Source organism: Cervus elaphus, chromosome 5 (genome assembly GCF_910594005.1).
Source record: "Cervus elaphus chromosome 5, mCerEla1.1, whole genome shotgun sequence".
NCBI classification, from domain to species: domain Eukaryota; kingdom Metazoa; phylum Chordata; class Mammalia; order Artiodactyla; family Cervidae; genus Cervus; species Cervus elaphus.
The window spans coordinates 122494087-122513460 of record NC_057819.1 but is presented as its reverse complement, the minus strand read 5'-3'; the positions used below and the strand labels follow the sequence as shown (position 1 = coordinate 122513460).

The 19374-nt window shown below is 46.8% G+C and overlaps 1 protein-coding gene across 12 annotated transcripts in view; it reads right to left on the bottom strand.

Annotated features, from left to right (window-relative positions):
- Positions 1-19374, bottom strand: part of CCDC57 (coiled-coil domain containing 57) — a 114561-nt gene that overhangs the window by 61835 nt on the left and 33352 nt on the right. For all 12 annotated transcript variants that reach the window (XR_006341360.1, XR_006341355.1, XR_006341359.1 and 9 more), the window contains exons 8-13: positions 15545-15703; positions 12912-13074; positions 12380-12514; positions 8547-8769; positions 7763-7912; positions 728-831 (exon numbers count right to left, since the gene is read on the bottom strand). Coding sequence is in view for 6 of the 12 variants with exons in the window: in XM_043905139.1 (XP_043761074.1) it covers positions 728-831; positions 7763-7912; positions 8547-8769; positions 12380-12514; positions 12912-13074; positions 15545-15703 (934 nt within the window). In the remaining 6 variants the exon portion in view is untranslated. The remainder of the gene's footprint in view (positions 1-727; positions 832-7762; positions 7913-8546; positions 8770-12379; positions 12515-12911; positions 13075-15544; positions 15704-19374) is intronic.

Sequence of the window (19374 nt, the reverse complement as noted above, 5' to 3'; positions counted from 1 at the left end):
AGTGTTCAATGGGGACAGAGTTTCTGTTCAAATGATAAAAACGTTCTATTGGGAATAGACCCTGGTGATGGTTACACAATACTGTGAATATACTTAATGTTACTGAATTGTACACACAAAAATGCCAAATTTTGTTATGTATATTTTACCAGAATTTAAAAAAACCACTAAACAAAAGAGGTATCACGAGATAACAGCAATGAAGCACAGGCTGAGTCACCAGCCCCAGGTGCCAGGGTGGAGCTGCAGTGGAGTTTGTCCAGTTGTCCCACCTCCACAGGAAGGAGTAGGTCAGCCCAGCGCCTGGTTACAACCTGTCCCCCAGAAGGCAGGGCCGAGGGGACTGAAAGGGCCGGCACTGGGTAAAGCATCTAGAGTCACAGATGGTGGTGACGAGCGCATGCTCTTGCCACAGCTGGGTGCCTGGGTTTAATGTGGGTCCTTGGACTTGCTCAGCACATCCTGGGTGGGCAGAGACAAGGCCCTGCGTGTCAATGGCCAGCACTGTCCCTCCTGTCCTGGACTCCCCTCTATCGTCTACCAGATCCTCACCGTGTGCCTTCCAGGGACATATGAGAGGTGAACCAGCTATTCCCAACAATAACCCTGTCCTCACAGGGAACAGGAGGCACAGAGAGGCCACAGCAGATTCCTGGGGTTCACTGCCACCCCAGCAGGGCCCTCAGTTGGAAGACCTACACAGTCGAGCGTCAGAGGGTGGCCATACCTTCTGTCTCAGTCGTGCCACCAGGAAGCTCAGGAGATGTGATCTGTCTCCAAGCCTCCTGAGTGCCAGTCCCATGGAGGCTCTATCAACTGGCACAGCTCCTCCTGCAGAAAAAGTGATTTTGTCAGACTCACATTCCTACAGTCCTGGGGGAGCTTCCAACTGCCTGCTGTTGCCCTGGGGAGAAGGACATCTGTGGCGTCCAGGGCAGAGGTGCGTAGGTATGTTCTTCTCTGCCCTCCTCCAAGGATGGCCACTTGTCACTGCTGGTCCACTGGGATGCTGAAGACTTTTTAAAGCTAAGTGGATGCAGTTGGGTGCCCACAAGGACTGAGATGAGATGCGCATGAAGAACAACCTTTATGCCAAGAAAGTAGGAGTCTTTGCAGGAAAAAAATACAACTTTACCAGCTAGTGTCTGTTAGAGGCCGACCTGTGTTGACTCCTAGTCATTTGGCTAGGAATAATGAAAATGTCCATACAATCCACAGGTCAAAGAAGAAATCACAATGGATATTAGAAATTACTTTGAACCGAATTACCATCAAAGCACAGCTTATCAAAACTTAAGGAATGCATCTAAAGCTGTCCTTTCAAAAGTATTTATAGCCATAGAAGATTTTTCTAGAAAAGAAAGATGAAAGATAAATGAGCTGAATGTCCATTTCAAAAATGAGAAAAAAAGCAAATAAGGTAGAAGAAAGGTCGGAATAAGCCAGTAATAGATGCTGAGGAAACACAAAACAATGTGTAGTAGAGGATGACACAACACTCAAAACATCCATGACAGAATCCAAAATCACTCGTTATACCAACAACAAGGAAAATTGTACCTTGAATGATAAAAGACCATATCAAGATGACAGATTAAAGCAATTCCAACAAGCAATATGATACACTCTCAAAACAAATGGAATATTGGCAGTTTCAGCCAAGGTGTGAAAAAAATTTTTTTTAAAAATGGAAATTTTAGAACCAAAACCATAATAAGAATCTCACTAGATGGGCTCAACAGAAGAAAGAATTGGTGAACGTGAAGAAAAAACAGAAATTTTCCAGTCTGAATAATAGAGAAAACAGATTGGAAACAGACAGAGCCTCAGTGACCCGGGGGAGAAAAATAAAAGTTCTAATACTCTTGTCATTGGAGTCCATATAGGAAGGACAGCGTGGAGCTAAAAAAAATACTTGAAGAAGTAATGGTTGAAAACTCCTCAAATTTGGTTCAGTTTCAATGCCAAAAGGATAAGCCAAGGAAATCTATGCCCAGACCATCATAATCAGATTTCTGAAACTAAAGACAAACTTTGAAAGCAGGCAGAGAGAAATGATTCAAAGGCAATAGACTTCTCATCAGAAATAATCATCTGATTTCTCCCCAGAAGAAAATGGTTTAAGTGCTGAAAGCAAAGAACCGTAAACTCATAATTTTATACCAGTGAGTATACTCTTCAGGGATGAAGGTGAAACAAAGACATCTCGGAGGTAGGAAAATCTTGTGAGTTTGTCACCAGCAGCCTTGCTGAAAACAATCTGTTGAAACAAGTGCTTCAGACAGAAGGAACCTAGAATCAAGAAAGAGTCACAGAAAGGATAAGGATTCAAGGAAAGAATGGACCATGCCTCTCCTCCTGAGTTTTTAAAATTATGTTTGACAGTTGAAAGCAAAAATGAGAATCCTGTCTGATGTGGTTCTCGATGTACAGAGGGTGTTATTTGCAACAAGAAATGGGGTGATGAGGCCTGACAGGTGGTAAGATCCCCATATTCCACTTGAAATTGCAAAGTGCTGACACTAGTTGACCATGATAAGTAAGTATACTGTAATTCCTGGGGAAAACACTAGAAAAAGTACCTAAAGAGACTGAAAAACCAGATTAAAATAGAACACTAAAAAATGTTCAAGTAACCCAGTGGAGGCAGAATCATGACAAAAAACACAGATTTGTATTACAATAGGAATAGGAAGAAATTTCCTTAATCTGACACAAAAAAGTAATGATTAAACTTTACAGTATTGAAAATTCTTCTTTGGGATCAGGAAGAAAGTCAGCTATGATCAACATCATACTAAAGAGTTCAGTCAGGGGGAAATAACATAAGAAAAAAAAAGTAAAAGATATCAGCATTGGAAAAGCCAAAAGTAAGACTTCCATTACCTGCTACAAGATGACTATGTAGGCACTGTCCTGCCTGCCTTTTCCTTTCCTTCCTCAGCAATCAAGCCCATAAATCATCAGATGGGCGGCTGGAAGTTACCCTCCGGGGCTGACCCCCCTGAGAGCTGCAACCCAGCTGGCGAGGGAGTCAGGATGAAGGGCAGCCTGGCTCGGCTGTCAGAGCCAGGGTGGGCCTGGGTCAAAGGGTGGGGCCTCTATGTGGGAAAAGGCCTCCATCTGTGCAAGGGAGGGTACTCACACCCAAGAATTGGATGGAATAAGTAACGTACAAGGACAAGGAGTCAGGCTTCTCGTTGGAAAAGGAAGTTAAGAGAAATGGAAGTGGAGACCAGAACAAGCCTCTAAGACTGGACCAACCATAGAGGAACAGACTGATGAATAAATTTGTCTTACACTATGAATTTCTGTTGCCTTAGGAGATGGATCCCAAAAAATACTGCTAAGGTTTATGCAGAGGGTTCTGCCTATAAGTTTTCTTCTAGGAGTTTTATGATTTCTGGCCTCACATTTAGGTCTTTAATCCATTTTGAGCTTATTTTTATATGTGGTGTTAAAGAATGTTTTAATTTTGCTATTTTACATGTAGCTAGCTGTCCAGTCTTCCCAGGAGCACTTATTGAACAGACTTTCTTTTTCCCATTGCATATGCTTGATTCCTCGATCACAGAATGAAATTTGGCCATTTGCAACAACATGGATGGACCAGAAGGGCATTATGCTCAGTAAAATAAGTCAGAGAAAGACAAACACAGTATAATGTCTATGTGTGGAATCTAAAAAATATAACAAAAAAGAAACAGACTCACAGACATAGAGAACAAACTACTGCTTAATGTGGGGAAAGGGAAGCAGGGAGGGGTGAGATAATGGTAGAGGATTGAGAAGTACAAACCATTATGTATAAAATAAGTAAGATACAAGGACATACTGCACATGAGATGGCTCACTGTGCTGTGTTGGCAGGAGCCAGAGCAATGGCTTTCTCAGCTGCTAACCGGGGAGGAAATGATGTGAACAGTTTGGTCTGACCATCAACCAAAACATACTGCTGCTCAAAATAAGTCAGACGAGAATCAGTTCAGTTCAGTTCAGTCACTCAGTCTCTTTGAGACCCCATGAATCACAGCACGCCAGGCCTCCCTGTCCATCACCAACTCCCGGAGTTTACTCAAACTCATGCCAATCGAGTTGGTGATGCCATCCAGCCGTCTCATCCTCTGTCATCCCCTTCCCCTCCTGCCCCCAATCCCTCCCAGCATCAGGGTCTTTTCCAATGAGTCAACTCTTCGCATGAGGTGGCCAAAGTATTGGAGTTTCAGCTTCAGCATCAGTCCTTCCAATGAACACCCAGGACTGATCTCTTTTAGGATGGACTGATTGGATCTCCTTGCAGTCCAAGGGACTCTCAAGAGTCTTCTCCAACACCATAGTTCAAAAGCATCAATTTTACAGTGCTCAGCTTTCTTCACAGTGCAACTCTCACATCCATACATGACTACTGGAAAAACCATAGCCTTGACCAGACGGACCTTGGTTGGCAAAGTAATGTCTCTGCTTTTTAATATCCTATCTAGGTTGGTCATAACTTTCCTTTCAAGGAGTAAGCGTCTTTTAATCCCATGGCTGCGGTCACCATCTGCAGTGATTTTGGAGCCCAGAAAAATAGTCTGACACTGTTTCCACTGTCTCCCCATCTATTTCCCATGAGGTGATGGGACCAGATGCCATGATCTTAGTTTTCTGAATGTTAAGCTTTAAGCCAACTTTTTCACTCTCCTCTTTCACTTTCATCAAGAGGCTCTTTAGTTCACCTACACTTTCTGCCATAAGGGTGGTGTCATCTGCATATCTGAGGTTATTGATATTTCTCCTGGAAATCTTGATTCCAGCTTGTGCTTCTTCCAGCCCAGCGGTTCTCATGATGTACTTTGCATATAAGTTAAATAAGCAGGGTGACAATATACAGCCTTGACGTACTCCTTTTCCTATTTGGAACCAGTCTGTTGTTCCATGTCCAGTTCTAACTGTTGCTTCCTGTCCTGCATACAGGTTTCTCAAGAGGCAGGTCAGGTGGTCTGGTATTCCCATCTCCTTCAGAATTTTCCACAGTTTATTGTGATCCACACAGTCAAAGGCTTTGGCATAGTCAATAAAACAGAAATAGATGTTTTTCTGGAACTCTTTTGCTTTTTCAATGATCCAGCAGATGTTGGCAATTTGATCTCTGGTTCCTCTGCCTTTTCTAAAACCAGCTTGAACATCTGGAAGTTCATGGTTCACGTATTGTTGATGCCTGGCTTGGAGAATTTTGAGCATTACTTTACTAGCGTGTGAGATGAGTGCAATTGTGTGGTAGTTTGAGCATTCTTTGGCATTGCCTTTCTTCGGGATTGGAATGAAAACTGACCTTTTCCAGTCCTATGGCCATTGCTGAGTTTTCCAAATTTGCTGGCATATTGAGTGCAGCACTTTCACAGCGTCATCTTTCAGGATTTGAAATAGCTCAACTGGAATTCCATCACATCCACTAGCTTTGTTCGTAGTGATGCTTTCTAAGGCCCACTTGACTTCACATTCCAGGATGTCTGGCTCTAGGTGAGTGATCACACCATCGTGATTATTTGGGTCGTGAAGATCTTTTTTGTACAGTTCTTCTGTGTATTCTTGATACCTCTTCTTAATATCTTCTGCTTCTGTTAGGTCCCTACCATTTCTGTCCTTTATCGAACCCATCTTTGCATGAAATGTTCCCTTGGTATCTCTAATTTTCTTGAAGAGATCTCTAGTCTTTCCCATTCTGTTGTTTATCTCTATTTCTTTGCATTGATCGCTGAGGAAGGCTTTCTTATCCCTCCTGGGTATTCTTTGGAACTCTGCATTCAAATGGTTATATCTTTCCTTTTCTCCTTTGCTTTTCGCTTCTCTTCTTTTCACAGCTATTTGTAAGGCCTCCTCAGACAGCCATTTTGCTTTCTTGCATTTCTTTTTCTTGGGGATGGTCTTGATCCTGTCTCCTATACAACGTCGTGAACCTCCATCCATAGTTCATCAGGCACTCTGTCTATCAGATCTAGCCCCTTAAATCTATTTCTCACTTTCACTGTACAATCATAAGGGATTTGATTTAGGTCATACCTGAATGGTCTAGTGGTTTTCCCCACTTTCTTCAATTTAAGTCTGATTTTGGCAATAAGGAGTTCATGATCTGAGCCACAGTCGGCTCCCGGTCTTGTTTTTGCTGACTGTATAGAGCTTCTCCATCTTTGGCTGCAAAGAATATAATCAATGATTTCGGTGTTGACCATCTGGTGACGTCCATGTGTAGAGTCGTCTCTTGTGTTGTTGGAAGAGGGTGTTTGCTATGACCAGTGCGTTCTCTTGGCAAAACTCTATTAGCCTTTGCCCTGCTTCATTCCATACTCCAAGGCCAAATTTGCCTGTTACTCCAGGTGTTTCTTGACTTCCTACTTTTGCATTCCAGTCCCCTATAATGAAAAGGACATCTTTTTTGGGTGTTCTAAAAGGTCTTGTAGGTCTTCATAGAGCCATTCAACTTCAGCTTCTTCAGCGTTACTGGTTGGCACATAAGCTTGGATTACTGTGATATTGAATGGTTTGCCTTGGAAACGAACAGAGATCATTCTGTTGTTTTTGAATTGCATCCAGGTACTGCATTTTGGACTCTTTTGTTGACCATGATGACTACTCCATTTCTTCTAAGGGATTCCTGCCCACAGTAGTATATATAATGGTCATCTGAGTCTATTTTAGTTCCAGTCTATTTTAGTTTGCTGATTCCTAGAATGTTGACATTCACTCTTGCCATCTCGTGTTTGACCACTTCCAATTTGCCTTGATTCATGGACCTAACATTCCAGGTTCCTATGCAATATTGCTCTTTACAGCATCAGACCTTGCTTCTATCACCAGTCACATCCACACTGGTATTGTTTTCGCTTTGGCTCACAGAAGCGTGGTGGCTGCGACAGACTGTGTAGAAGCACGGCCGAGAGGAGCTACCCCTCTCCCAAGGTCAGGGGTGGCGACTGAGAGTACCAGGCTGCCACGATACAGGAGTGGCCAAGAGGAGGTACCCCACGTCTGAGGTCAGGGGCAGTGACCGAGAGGAGCTACCCCATGCCCGAGGTCAGGGGTGGTGGCCGAGAGGAGCAACCCCATGTCCAAGGAGTGGCAGCTGCATGGGTGTAGGAGGGCCGAGAGGAGCTACTCCACATTTAAGGTCAGGAGGGGTCGCCGTGAGGAGCTACCCCTCGTCCAAGGTAAGGAGCAGCCGTGAAGAGATACCCCACGTCCAAGGTAAGAGAAACCCAAGTAAGACGGTAGGTATTGCAAAAGGGCATCAGAGGGCAGACATACGGAAGCCATAATCACAGAAAACTAGCCAATCTGATCACATGGACCACAGCCTTGTCTAACTCAATGAAACTAAGCCATGCCGTGTGGGGTCATCCAAGACGGACAGGTCATGGTGGAGAGGTCCGACAGAATTTGGTCCACTGGAGAAGGGAATGGCAAACCACTTCAGTATTCTTGCTTTGAGAACCCCATGAACAGTGTGAAAAGGCAAAATGGTAGGACACTGAAAGAGGAACTCCTCAAGTCAGTAGGTGCCCAATATGTTACTAGAGATCAGTGGAGAAATAACTCCAGACGAGAATACACACTTATAATTCCACTTATATGAAAATTCAGCCATAGGGTGAGGAATCAGGAGAGTGGCTGGCTCAGCAAGAGGAGGTGGGGCTCCTGGGGTGGCACCCTTGTAACATCTCCTTGGGCTGTGTTACTGGGAAGTCACTAGACAGAGCACACAACACTAGACAAGGACTCTCACCGGTGGTATCCGTGGAGGCCAGGACACTGGGTTGAGCACAAGCACAGGACAAGGACGTCTTCGAAGGATCTAACACATCTAGTTGTTCCTCCAGTGTTTTAAATTTATACTTTAGATTTTGCATTTCTGCTTCAAGGGCCAGAACGTAACCTTCCAAAAAACACAGTAAACACATAGGCACAGGCGTTTACACTCTCACCCTTTATCTAGCACCCGCGCCCTCCCCTGTCCAACTCTCATGACTGTCCCATGCTGTCCGTGTGTCATCCTCCCCTCCAGAGACCAGCTCGCCACGCTCTCCGAGTGGGCCCCATGATCAGGAGTCCTCCATCCTGTGATCCTTGATGCAGATTTGACAATCCCATCCTGAGCGCAGCCATCAGAGGTGCTGCCCCTCCACTCACCATCCTTTGAGTCCCTGCCCTGAACAGTAGGAGGCGGAGCCACCTCTGGGGCTCAGGAAGCTCCCCCGAGGAAAGGCCTGGTCCCTCAGGCCCGCTGCCTACTCCAGGAGAGCGCAGTGCCAACCAGCCCCTGGTCCAAGTCTGTCTCTGGTTTTTAAATGGGTCACATGTGTATTCTTCCCTTTTTCCCTCCACGAACCAATACAAAGTTTTTATTGTACATAAAAAATATGACTTAAGATCCTTTCTCTTGGAGGGAAAGCAGCTGTCATACTTTGACTTAATCTATAAAGGGGATGCTCATTTTTAAGACTCCAAGCGAAGCCTATTTACGGACTCAGTAGAGATGACTCCTCATCTTCCCTCTCCCCCTTGCTCACCAGGAACCGCAGAATCAGCTGCTGCCTTTGGGTCAGGCTGGTTTATGTGTGAGGTCTCCCCTCCTAACTGGGCAGAAGGAAGAATTTGATCACTTAGAGCTTCCATTTCTTTCCTCATTTGTGCAATAACATTTCGCAAACTTGTGTTCTGCTCTTTTAGCCGCTGGATCTCACTAGACAGAAAGCTTTTATTGATTTCTTCTCCTTGATGCCTTAGAGGCCTCTGTCAAATACAGAAAATAAAAGAAAAAGAAAATGGTTAGAGCCAAGAACCAGTGATTCCTTTGTGCGTCTGAGGCTGGCTGTGTCTGTGTCTGCCTGCATCCTCCAGCCCCGTCATCCCTGCTGCCCCTCATCTGTCCTGGAGGTGGGTGATGTTGACAGAAAATGCTTTTTCTTTTATGTTTCATAAAGACAAGACCATCGTTTTTCAAAGATAATTTTTATTGGGAGATTTGGGGACTCTTCCTTTTTAGTAAAAAACCCATCATTCACCCGTTAGAGTGGCAGTTATTTAAAAAAAAAAAAAAAGAGAGACTTCCCTGGGGGCCTGGTGGCTAAGACTGTGCTCCTGATGGAGCGGGCCTGGGTTCGATCCCTGGTCGGGGAACCAGATCCCACATGGTGCAACTAAGACCCAGTGCAGCCACATAAATAAATATAAAAAAAGATGGACAATAACAAGTGTTGGTGAGGATGTGGAGAAAATGGAACCCTTGTACACTGTAAATGGTAAAAGTACTCAGTGGTTTGTAAATGTAAGATGTAACACCGTGTACCTGCTATGGAAAACAGTCTGGCTGTTCCTCAGCAAAGTAAACACAGAGCTATTACATAACCCAGCAATTCCACTCTTGGGTACAGACTTGAGAGAAGTGAAAACAGAGATCCACACAGAAACCTGAAGACATGTTTGGAGCAGCATTAATCATAGTAGCCAAAATGGAAACATCCAAATGTCCACCAACAGATGATAGATAAACAAAAGTTAACATCATGAAATACCACACAGCCATAAAAAGGAATGACGTTTTGACACACACTACAACATGGATGGAACATGAAAACATCATGCTGAGTGATGGTCAAGGACTTTAAAGCAGTTCACATAAATATAGAAAAATATGAAAAATATTTAATATTTAAAGAAAAATATGAAATAACAGAAATAGAAGATATCAAAAGTAACAAAATAGCATCTACAGAGATGAAAAATACATTGTCTGAAGGAAAAATTCACTGGATAGGATGGGATTAAGAGCAGATAAGATACTACAGGAGGAAAGGTTAAGTGAACATAAACACAGAGCAGTAGAAAGTATCCAAACTCAAGAACAGAGTGAAAGACAAAAGAACAAGTAACAACAGTCATTCTGCTCTAATGACTGCACACCACTGTGAAGCAGACATACACTAACCCAGATCAGTGAGGGGACAGAAAAGGATTCAGAATGTGTTGGCAAAAAAATTTCAAATTTGGTGAAAACCTAAGTCCACAGATCCAAGAAGTTCAACAAACCCAAAGCAAGATAAACACAAAGAAAGTCACACCAAAGAGCACATCATGGTCAAACTGCTTAAAAACAGTGATGAAGGAAATCTCTTAAAAACCCCCAGAGGATAAAAAGGCATATTACATTCCTGCAGAAGGACAAATAAAAGAAATCACCAACTTCTCATAAGAACCAATGAAACCTAGAAGACTTCCCACTGAGATCCCATACCGAGAGGTCCGGCCATGCAGGAGTTGAGCTGGGGTGAACGTTGGGCCAGCTTTATTCCAGAGAGCACTATGGTGAACTAAAACTGTAAAATATCCACGGTGGTATATATTACTTTTATTTCCAAAGTGAAGCTCTTTCTTCTGTTACCGCTAGTCCCCAGCTTTTCAAGCCACCTCTGGCTCCGCTATGCACCTGCCGGCTTCCTTCCAGCCACTGCTCTGGCCCCACTCCTCCTCCTGCAAACACCTAACCTCCCTCTCTGTGCCCAATGGGGCATTTGCCACCTTCTCTGCAGCAGAGCCTTAGGCTGCTCCCACTCAGGCAGACAGTAGAGTGGTCAGGGCTGTGCAACTGGCCGGCACTGTTCACATTCTCCCTCTGCAACCTGTGGGGAAGGGACCACCCCTCTTAGGGCCTCAAATTCCTTGTCCTGAACAACAGGATCCACCTCAAAGTTGCAGTGCAGCCCATTCCCAAGGTGAAACTTCTGTCCCTGCGGCTGTGGCTGTGTTTGCCCTAGCAGCCTGCCTGGGTCTCTGTGGGGTGATCACTCCGGCCTTGCCGAGGCGCCAGCATCAAAACTAGTGCCAAGCAAGGAGGAAGCCACAGCCAAGAGGCTGCCTGTCTGGGCAGTGCAGTCTGTGGTGGGCTCACCGCTTCCCAGGAAGCACCATGCCTTCCTCCCTGAGCAGCCTCTGTCTCTGACTTCCCCTGATGACAGATCCCCTGCTGCTCCTACTTAGTGTTTGCCAAGGGCCCACCTCTACAGAACTCAGCACCAACCGCTGCCTGCCAGCCGACATCTACAGCTTTACCAGGTGGTCACATCCTCAACCTGGTCACAGTATTAAGGCCCTGAAGGGGGAACGCAGGTATTTTGCTATTATCTGGAGGATTCAAGACTTCATTCCTCTGAGTCAACAAAAACTTGCACAGCATCCTTCACCACTCCAGGTCCCTGCTTGATAAGGTAGCCACATCTCTGTGTTAAGACCACCAGGCCAGCTCACCGTCGCTGGTGTCTGAGGTGCTGCTCTGCCACGCCCTCTCATCTTCTTCCAGGGCACCCTGTACAGAACAGAGGTGCACATCCCCCCACTCTGCATGGGGCACTTGTTTCTGATCCCCCGGCCATTTCTAAGGTTCCTGATCACTTAACAAGGCAACCAGCCACTGACAGGCCTCCCTGACCAGCTTAGCTGGTGCTTGGAGACAAATGTCTTCTTGTAATTGCCAGCCTGGCAGTAAAATACAAAAAAGAAAAATTTGGGTAGGGAGGTTCATTGATAAAAACAAACAAAAAAAGAGGCATTTGTTTTCTCTCTATGCCCTAGAGAAGGCACCCGTGCAAAAACCACCAGCGATGAGCCCCCAGCACCATAGGTGACCCCTGAGACTAGGGTTGGCCCCTCCTTTCCTCCTGGGAACACCAGTGCACCCAAGCCTGACCACTGGCTGAGTGTGAATCTTCCCAGAGGTTTGTTAACAGACACACCTTCCGGAGCTTGACCCCTAGGGCATCAGGCCTAAGTATGTCCTGCTGGGATGCTCCCATGTGACCTTCATTAATCATCCATCTTAATTAATCACATCCATAAAGACCCTATTTCCAAGGAAGGTTGCAACCTGAGGCACTGGGACTAGAATACGCCTTTCGGGGCCACCATTCAATCTGGGGTGGTCCCATAGTCAGTGTCAGGCTCTGGCTGGTACACAGCAGCAAGGGAGTCCGTGCTTTATAAGAGGAACAGCCATCGTCATATATTGAATGGCTCAGTCACCATATGTGAAGAAGCATATTTTGGGATAAAGCTCTAACCTTTTGGTTCTCTGTGTTACCATCTGCCATGGTACAATATCTGAATTTGAGGTTTTTTGATATTTCAGATACTAAAGACACAAAGAAGATTGAGTGCAGATTACCATTAGCTGGTTGAGCCTTGGCCTCACCTTGTGTGAACAGTCATCTTAAAGGAAACATGTGAAAAGATCTCCCTTCAGTGCTGATTCTATTTGGCGTGTTTTCCCTCTGGCTGGGGGAACGGGTATCTCCGAGGGGCCCGGGAGGAAGAGCTGCAAGGGAGACTGAGAAGGAGGGCGGCCCCTAACCTGTGCCTCCTCCTCAGGGAGCAGCCCATGTGTCCGCAGAGCCTGCAGGGCCTGGTCTCTCTCTCGGGTCACGGCCTTCAGCACCACCTCTTGGTCACATAGCCGCCGCTCCGTCTCCTGGAGCTTGGCAGCAACCTGGGGAAAATGCAGACTCAGTTTATCTTGGGAGGATCAGAAGGGAGCGGTGCCACTTTCAAGGTCCAGACCAGCTCCTTACCCTGCTGAGAAGCAGACAGCAGACATGAGGGTGAGAAACCCCGGGAAAGATGTGGCCGTCAGAGAAGCACAGCAAATGCTGGGGCCACCTATGTAGCCAGCTCCAGACACAGCTGCCTGGCCATTAGAGAAAGGCTGCAGGCAGGGACTCATCACTGCAAGTCCTACTGTTATAAACCAAACTGCTCAGTTAGGCTGAGTGCTTTCAAGTGCAAAGGATAACTTGGTGAGGGCCCAAGCTGACTCCATGCTGCAGTGGACGTTTCCAGCCCTTCCTTCTGCAGAAAGAGGTCAGACAGCCCAGGGGAATGCAGACCTGATCTCTGGCCGCTGTCAGGCCCTGAATCAAGTCCTCGGCCTGCTGGTACTGCGCCCGCTCAACACCCTCGCATCGGCGCTGCCAGTCCAGCTCTAGCTGCACCTTGTCACGCTCCAGGCTCTGCTCCCTCTCTACCGCTAGAGACAGCTGCTGTTTGTACCTGTGGGGATAAAAAGTGCCAACATTAACATTGTCCTGAGGTTTCTTTGGGCTGTGATGTAGCTGAGATGGGAGGTATCCCTCCTGGGCCCCCTGGCTCAGCCGACACCTTCACACAGGCCCAGGTTCAGAGGGGAGCAGGTGGCTGGGTCCCCCAGTCCTGAGAAACTCAGCATTGTAGGAGAGGAGGTCAAACTCAATAAGAGACAGGAAGAAAGCCAAACTCAGACAAACAAGAAAATAGCTGCACTAGAGAAGTGCAGGAGGGTTCCCAGCAGAGGACACAGAGCTTCAGGGTCAACAGTAAGCTGAAAGGTCAAACATAACTCAGCGTCCATCTACTGGGGGTCGGGAGAGATCAGAATGGAGGGAGGAAAGAACCACGCAAGTAGGAGGAACTGGTAGGCTCTGCCAGTCAGCACAGTGTTCTTAGGAATCATCAGAGGATATCCAGGGCACCCAGTGGAGACCCTGGGGTGACATGTAGCAACAGGGCTAGACTGGCCCTAGTGAAGAGACCTTATGTGCATGTGTGCTCAGTCATGTCTGACTCTTTGTGGCCCCATGGACAGTAGCCTGCCAGGCTCCTCTGTCCATGGGATTATGGGATTCTCCAGACAAGAATCCTGGAGTGGGCTGCCATATCCTCCTCCAAGGATCTGACTGGAGGGACTGAACCCATGTCTCCTGCATTGGCAGGTGGCTTCTTTACCACTGAGTCACAAAGAGACCCTAGAGCCACCATAACGAAGACTTAAAGCAACCCTTCAACGATCAAGCTGCGCTGCTGCCGCTGCTGCTGTCCTGTCAGTCGTGTCCGACTCCGTGCGACCCCACAGACGGCAGCCCACCAGGCTCCCCCGTCCCTGGGATTCTCCAGGCAAGAACACTGGAGTGGGTTGCCATTTCCTTCTCCAATGCATGAAAGTGAAAAGTGAAAGTGAAGACCCTCAGTCATGTCCGACTCTTAGCGACCCCATGGACTGCAGCCCACCAGGCTCCTCCGTCCATGAGATTTTCCAGGCAAGAGTACTGGAGTGGGTCGCCAGTGCCTTCTCCGAGCAGCACTGCAGGCCTAACTAATTAACCAACTAACTAACTACAGCTGAGCAGCAGGGGCCTGTGAAAGGAAGATGACCAACCTAGAGGTCTGCTGACACAGTGGCCACATATCTGACAGCCGTGGACAGCTGTGATATGCGCAAGGAAGCAGGATACTGGCCTCTGTGCCACAGAAACAGACTCTCAACAGAGGTGGCAGGAAAATACATAAAGCAGCTCCTGTAAATATGTTCAGAGATTAAAAGCAACCACAACCACAGTGAGGAGAGAAATGAAAAGTAAAATGTGTGAAATAAAAACCTCACCAGCCTTGTGACTTCCCTAGTGGTTCATGTGGCTTAGACTCCACACTCCCAGTGCAGGGGGCGTGGGTTTGATCCCTGCTCAGGGAACTAGATCCCATATGCCAGAACTAAAGATCCTGCATGCTGCATCTAAGACCCAATGTAGCCAAATAAATAAATAAAAATACCAACCCCCCGCATAAAAAACCCCTCAGTCTTTCCAGCAGATGAGACCTTGTGGGGAAAGTCCTAGAAGCTAGCAAAAGAACATCAAATTAAAGCAAAGAAAACAGAAGAAAGGCAATAATAACGATAACAATAGATACTGAAATTGAAAACAGAAAAGCCACTGAAAAAAGTCAAAGAAACCAAATGCTGGCTCTTTGCAAAGATCTCTAAAATGGATAAATCTCTAGCTAGACTGACGAGAAGAAAAGAGAAAATACGTATCATCAATATCAAGAAGGGGAGAGGACATTGTTACAGACTTTACACATATTAGCGAGACAGTAAAGAAATACTATAAACAATTTCATGTCAGTAAAGTCAACAATTAGATGAAATGAACAAACTCATTGAAAGACACAAATTACCAAGCGACACATGCACAAAATAGAAAATAGAAAATCTGAATATTTAAATAAATATCCAAAGAAACCAGACACAAAAGAGTATAAACTGTAGGATTCTATGCAGATGAAATTCCGGAACAGAAGAAACCCATTGCGGCAGAGAGCAGTCCATAGGGTGCCAGGGAGTGAGGGGGCTTTGGGCGATGGAAGGGTTTTACATCCTGATGGACCTGGTGGTTGTACCACATATTTAAGTATATATTTGTCAAGATTCATCAACTGTACAGTTAAAACGGGTACATTTATTATATTTCAACAATTCCTTAGGAAAGAGAGTATTACCTTTACTCAAGTGTTCATTCTGGCTGATCGGAAAAGACACTGAGACACTAGAATAAATCAGTACTCAGAGATGATTCCTGACAGGGGACGAAACAGCACACACCTTTTTACAGCCCTGGTGCAGACCGGGGACTGTGCTCCGTGGGAAAGCCCGCCTCTGACCACCCGCCCTGCCGCCCCCATCTTCGCCCCCTTCCTCCATCACACATACCTTCCAATATCCTGCTGGCATCTGGCCAGCTGTGCCTTCAGCTTCATCTCCTCCTCCTGCAGTGACTGAACCTGAAGATCTTTGGAGATCATCTCCTTGGATAGCTGAGCAATCTGGGCATCCCAGCCAGATTTTAGAGCTGATGCATCTTCCCGAAGTCTAAACCAAGAAGGGAAGTGACATGAATGTGGGCGTGGTTCTCACCCAAGCTCTCTTTTACAACACACACACACACACACACACACACACACACGCACACACACGCACGCAGTCCTCAGAGGAAATGCTGCAGATCAAGGTCTCTTCTACATACATCAAGGCACAGACTTCTCTGCCTAGATTAAGAAATGGTCCTACCCAAGAAGAAATATCCACCCATCCCTCCCACCGGCACAGGCACTGACTAACGCCTGTAGCACGCCAAGCCCACACCAAGTGTGTGGGGAAGCAGGGGCCAGGAGACGGCTCTTGGAGCCAGAGGTCCTGAGACAGCACCATCTGACACACCTGGGCACCCTTAGCCATGCCTAGCACAGTCACTCCACACAGAGACATTCAACAAGTAGCTCCAAACTGAATAGTAAGATAAGGTTGTATATTCACTGGTAGAATCTCAAAAAATTTGACAAATCTCCCAAGAAGCAAAACTTCAGAAAAACATCTAAAGATATTGATGAGAGTAGCCACAATATTAACCATACAAAGCTTGCAGGGTAGTCACCCTATTTGCGGCTCCGGCCTGTTTCCCTCCTCAGCTGCATTCAGCATGCTGTGGGGTAAAAACTATGGTCATGCACTGGCCACTGTCCAGAGCCACAGGCCCGTGGGTGGGCTACGGATTGCGGCACAGAGCTGAACAAGCCATGGGAAGGCAGATGGCCGTCAGTCTACAAGGTCTTAGACCAAAGTCCTGACTGCAATTGCCTTGAGACTTAGAAAAGCTCCATCCAAACAGGGGCAGAGACAGGAAGGAGAAAGGAGCAGCTGCCCTCATGGGAAACTTCTTTCAACATTTCAGCTTAAACAGGCCTCAACGTCGAGGCTGGTGTGTTGGTTAAAATGCCCTTGGCAAAGGGTCTGGCGACCCCACAGGAACAAGATGGCTCTGCTCTGCTCTTTCTACCCTGGCCCTGGGACCCCCAGGCCTATGAGCTCCTGCCTGAGGAGCCCTGTGCTCTCCACTCTCTCGGGCATCCCAGTGCCCTCGCGTGCCTGGCACAGACATGCGGTGGCTGGGTAGGGCTCTCTGCTCACAGGCAAAGCCCACTGTAGTGGGCAGAGGCTGGTTTGGGGGGGTCCCACAACCTCAGTCCTGGTCAAGCCAGGATTATCATCACTCTGAGTAGCAGAGTTCTCTGTTCATAAAGGACTGCAATGAAACTCATTTGGGAAAACCCTTTAAAGACCAAAGTGGGAATGAAGAAGGAGAATAGGTACGGGGAAATGTACAAAACCCCACAGACCAAAGGAAAGCCATGCTGCTCGGTAAAGCATTAGGATTCTTCAGCTCTATTGCTAACTTAGGAAAAAGCACCCTCTTTGAACCTGCCTAGATATAGTACGTAATAAAAGTGTCACATTCGCAAAGGATTCAGACCTTTCAAGTGTGAGATTTCCAGTGTTATTCTTAGTAATTGGAAAAAGTCATTTTTCTTAGTATGATTTATACAAATTACTTCTAGTACATCCAGGTTCATACTGACTTCTTACCTAAAATAAACCAGCTCACCCTAGTAACACAGGGGGCTGCAAAATGTTGGAAACTTGAGAACACGTCCAGCTCAGATAGGGTGCTGGTGTCAGAACAGGGGCTGCAGCTGATCCTCTCTGGGTCCACCCAGTACTCCTTCTGGGGCAGTGGCTGCTCTGGTCCCATGTAGTTGCTGGGGTGATAAAAGTAGCAGGTGGGGACCCAGGTGAAGTGAAGTGAAAGTCACTCAGTCATGTCCAACTCTTTGCAACCCCATGGGCTATACAGTCCATGGAACTCTCCAGCTCAGAATACTGGAGTGGGTAGCCTATCCCTTTTCCATGGGATCTTCCCGACCCAGGAATTGAACTGGGGTCTCCAGCATTGCAGGTGGATTCTTTACTAACTGAGCTATCAAGGGGGCCCAAGAGCCTGTGACAAAGCTGCCCCCCACCCCGTGAGCCAACCTAGAGCCAAGACCACACGAGGCAGTATGTATAGCAGGCAGGGTGCTCATGGAATTCGGGCTTCACCCTGGCTGTGTCCCACCAGACACTTAGCCCCGGAGCCTCGAGTGTCCAATGTCTGACATGACAGAGGGAAATGAAAGGTTCTTCTCTCTTCTGTGTGTCACTGAAAGACAAAAGGACACGAGATGCCTGGCCTGTCCTGGAATTCCAGAACACTCCTTCCCCTCTACCTACTCACTGGCAACTCTGCTCCGAGGCCCAAGGAAAGGGAAGCAGCTGACAGCCCTGCAAAGTCGACTGCCTGGGCCCCACTCATCAGGCAGGATGTCTGTTCTGAGCTTCCCATTACAGTCCCTGACCTGATCCTTCATGATTCTGTATGTGTTGGGCTTCTGCAACTATAAGAGAAGTTGCTGGAGCTTGAGAGCCATATTTTTATTTCTTCTTAATTTCTAGTGAATTCTCACAAGAAGATCTGCATACAGCAGGGGCTTTGTATGTGGCCATGAATGGGATCCTGGTTCCCGCTCCACTTTGCCAAGACCAAGACAGCACAAGCCAGCCTGTGTTCTGGAGAACAGAGAACTTGCCCTCGTTGAGTCCTGGCCTCCATCCAGCATTTGGACCAGCGCTGCCCAGCACTGAGCCAAGGGCCATTCAGGGCGCCCAGGCACGTGGCCAGTCTGAATTGAATTGCGATGTGCCTTTAAAATTTAGCATCAAACAATGCGAAATACCTCAATAACAATTTGCTCAGGCAAGTTTCGGCATCCATCTTCATTAATATTTTTAAATTGATTACTTTTTTTTTTCTCAAACTTTAAACTTTTTTTTGTATTGCGGTATAGCTGATGAACCAATTACTTTCCCATGTGGCAGCAGTGGTAAAGAACCGGCCTACCAATACAGGAGATGGGGGTTCAGTCCCTGGGTCTGGTAGATTCCCTGGAGGTGGGCACAGCAACCCAGTCCAGTATTCTTGACTGGAGAATCCCATGAAGAGAGGAGCTGGCAGGCTACCGTCCATAGTGTCGCAGAGGCGGATGCGAATGAAGTGATTGAGCACACAAGCACACGATGAGATGGTATGTTGGACATACTGGGTTAAAAAATGGGATTGAAGTTAATTTCATCTACTTCTTTTTGCGTCTGAGCTGTGAATATTAGGAGGTTAAAGTGCCCTCTGGCCCTACCATATTCCTTTTGATAGGTTATATGTCTGCATGGTTACATGCAGATAAGGTTCTCACAATACTGTCTCAGCTCATGATTTCTCTACCCCGCTATCCACAAACTAATGGTCACAAGAAAACCAGCACAAATAGGCCCAAAGAGACAACAAAATCATAATGTGGGCCATTTTGTTGCTGACTTGTAAAGAGTACGTCTTGGTAGGAAAAGATGCTGATACAGACACTAAGGCTTCTCCTGGGAACCCACTGATGCTGCTCGTCACGGCCTCTTGACTGTCCAGTGGGGAAGCAGGAAGGAACATGACGGTGGACCCACCAAGAGGATAGAGCAGAGGCAGGGGCCTCCCCACAGGAGGGCCTGTGCACCCAGACTCTGGGCTCTGAGTCACCATCTGTGAGAAGGGCCCCGGGAGAGCCTATCCGAACCAAACAAAGAGTGGGCTGGGAGACACACACCCTTGAGATTGAGCCGCCTCA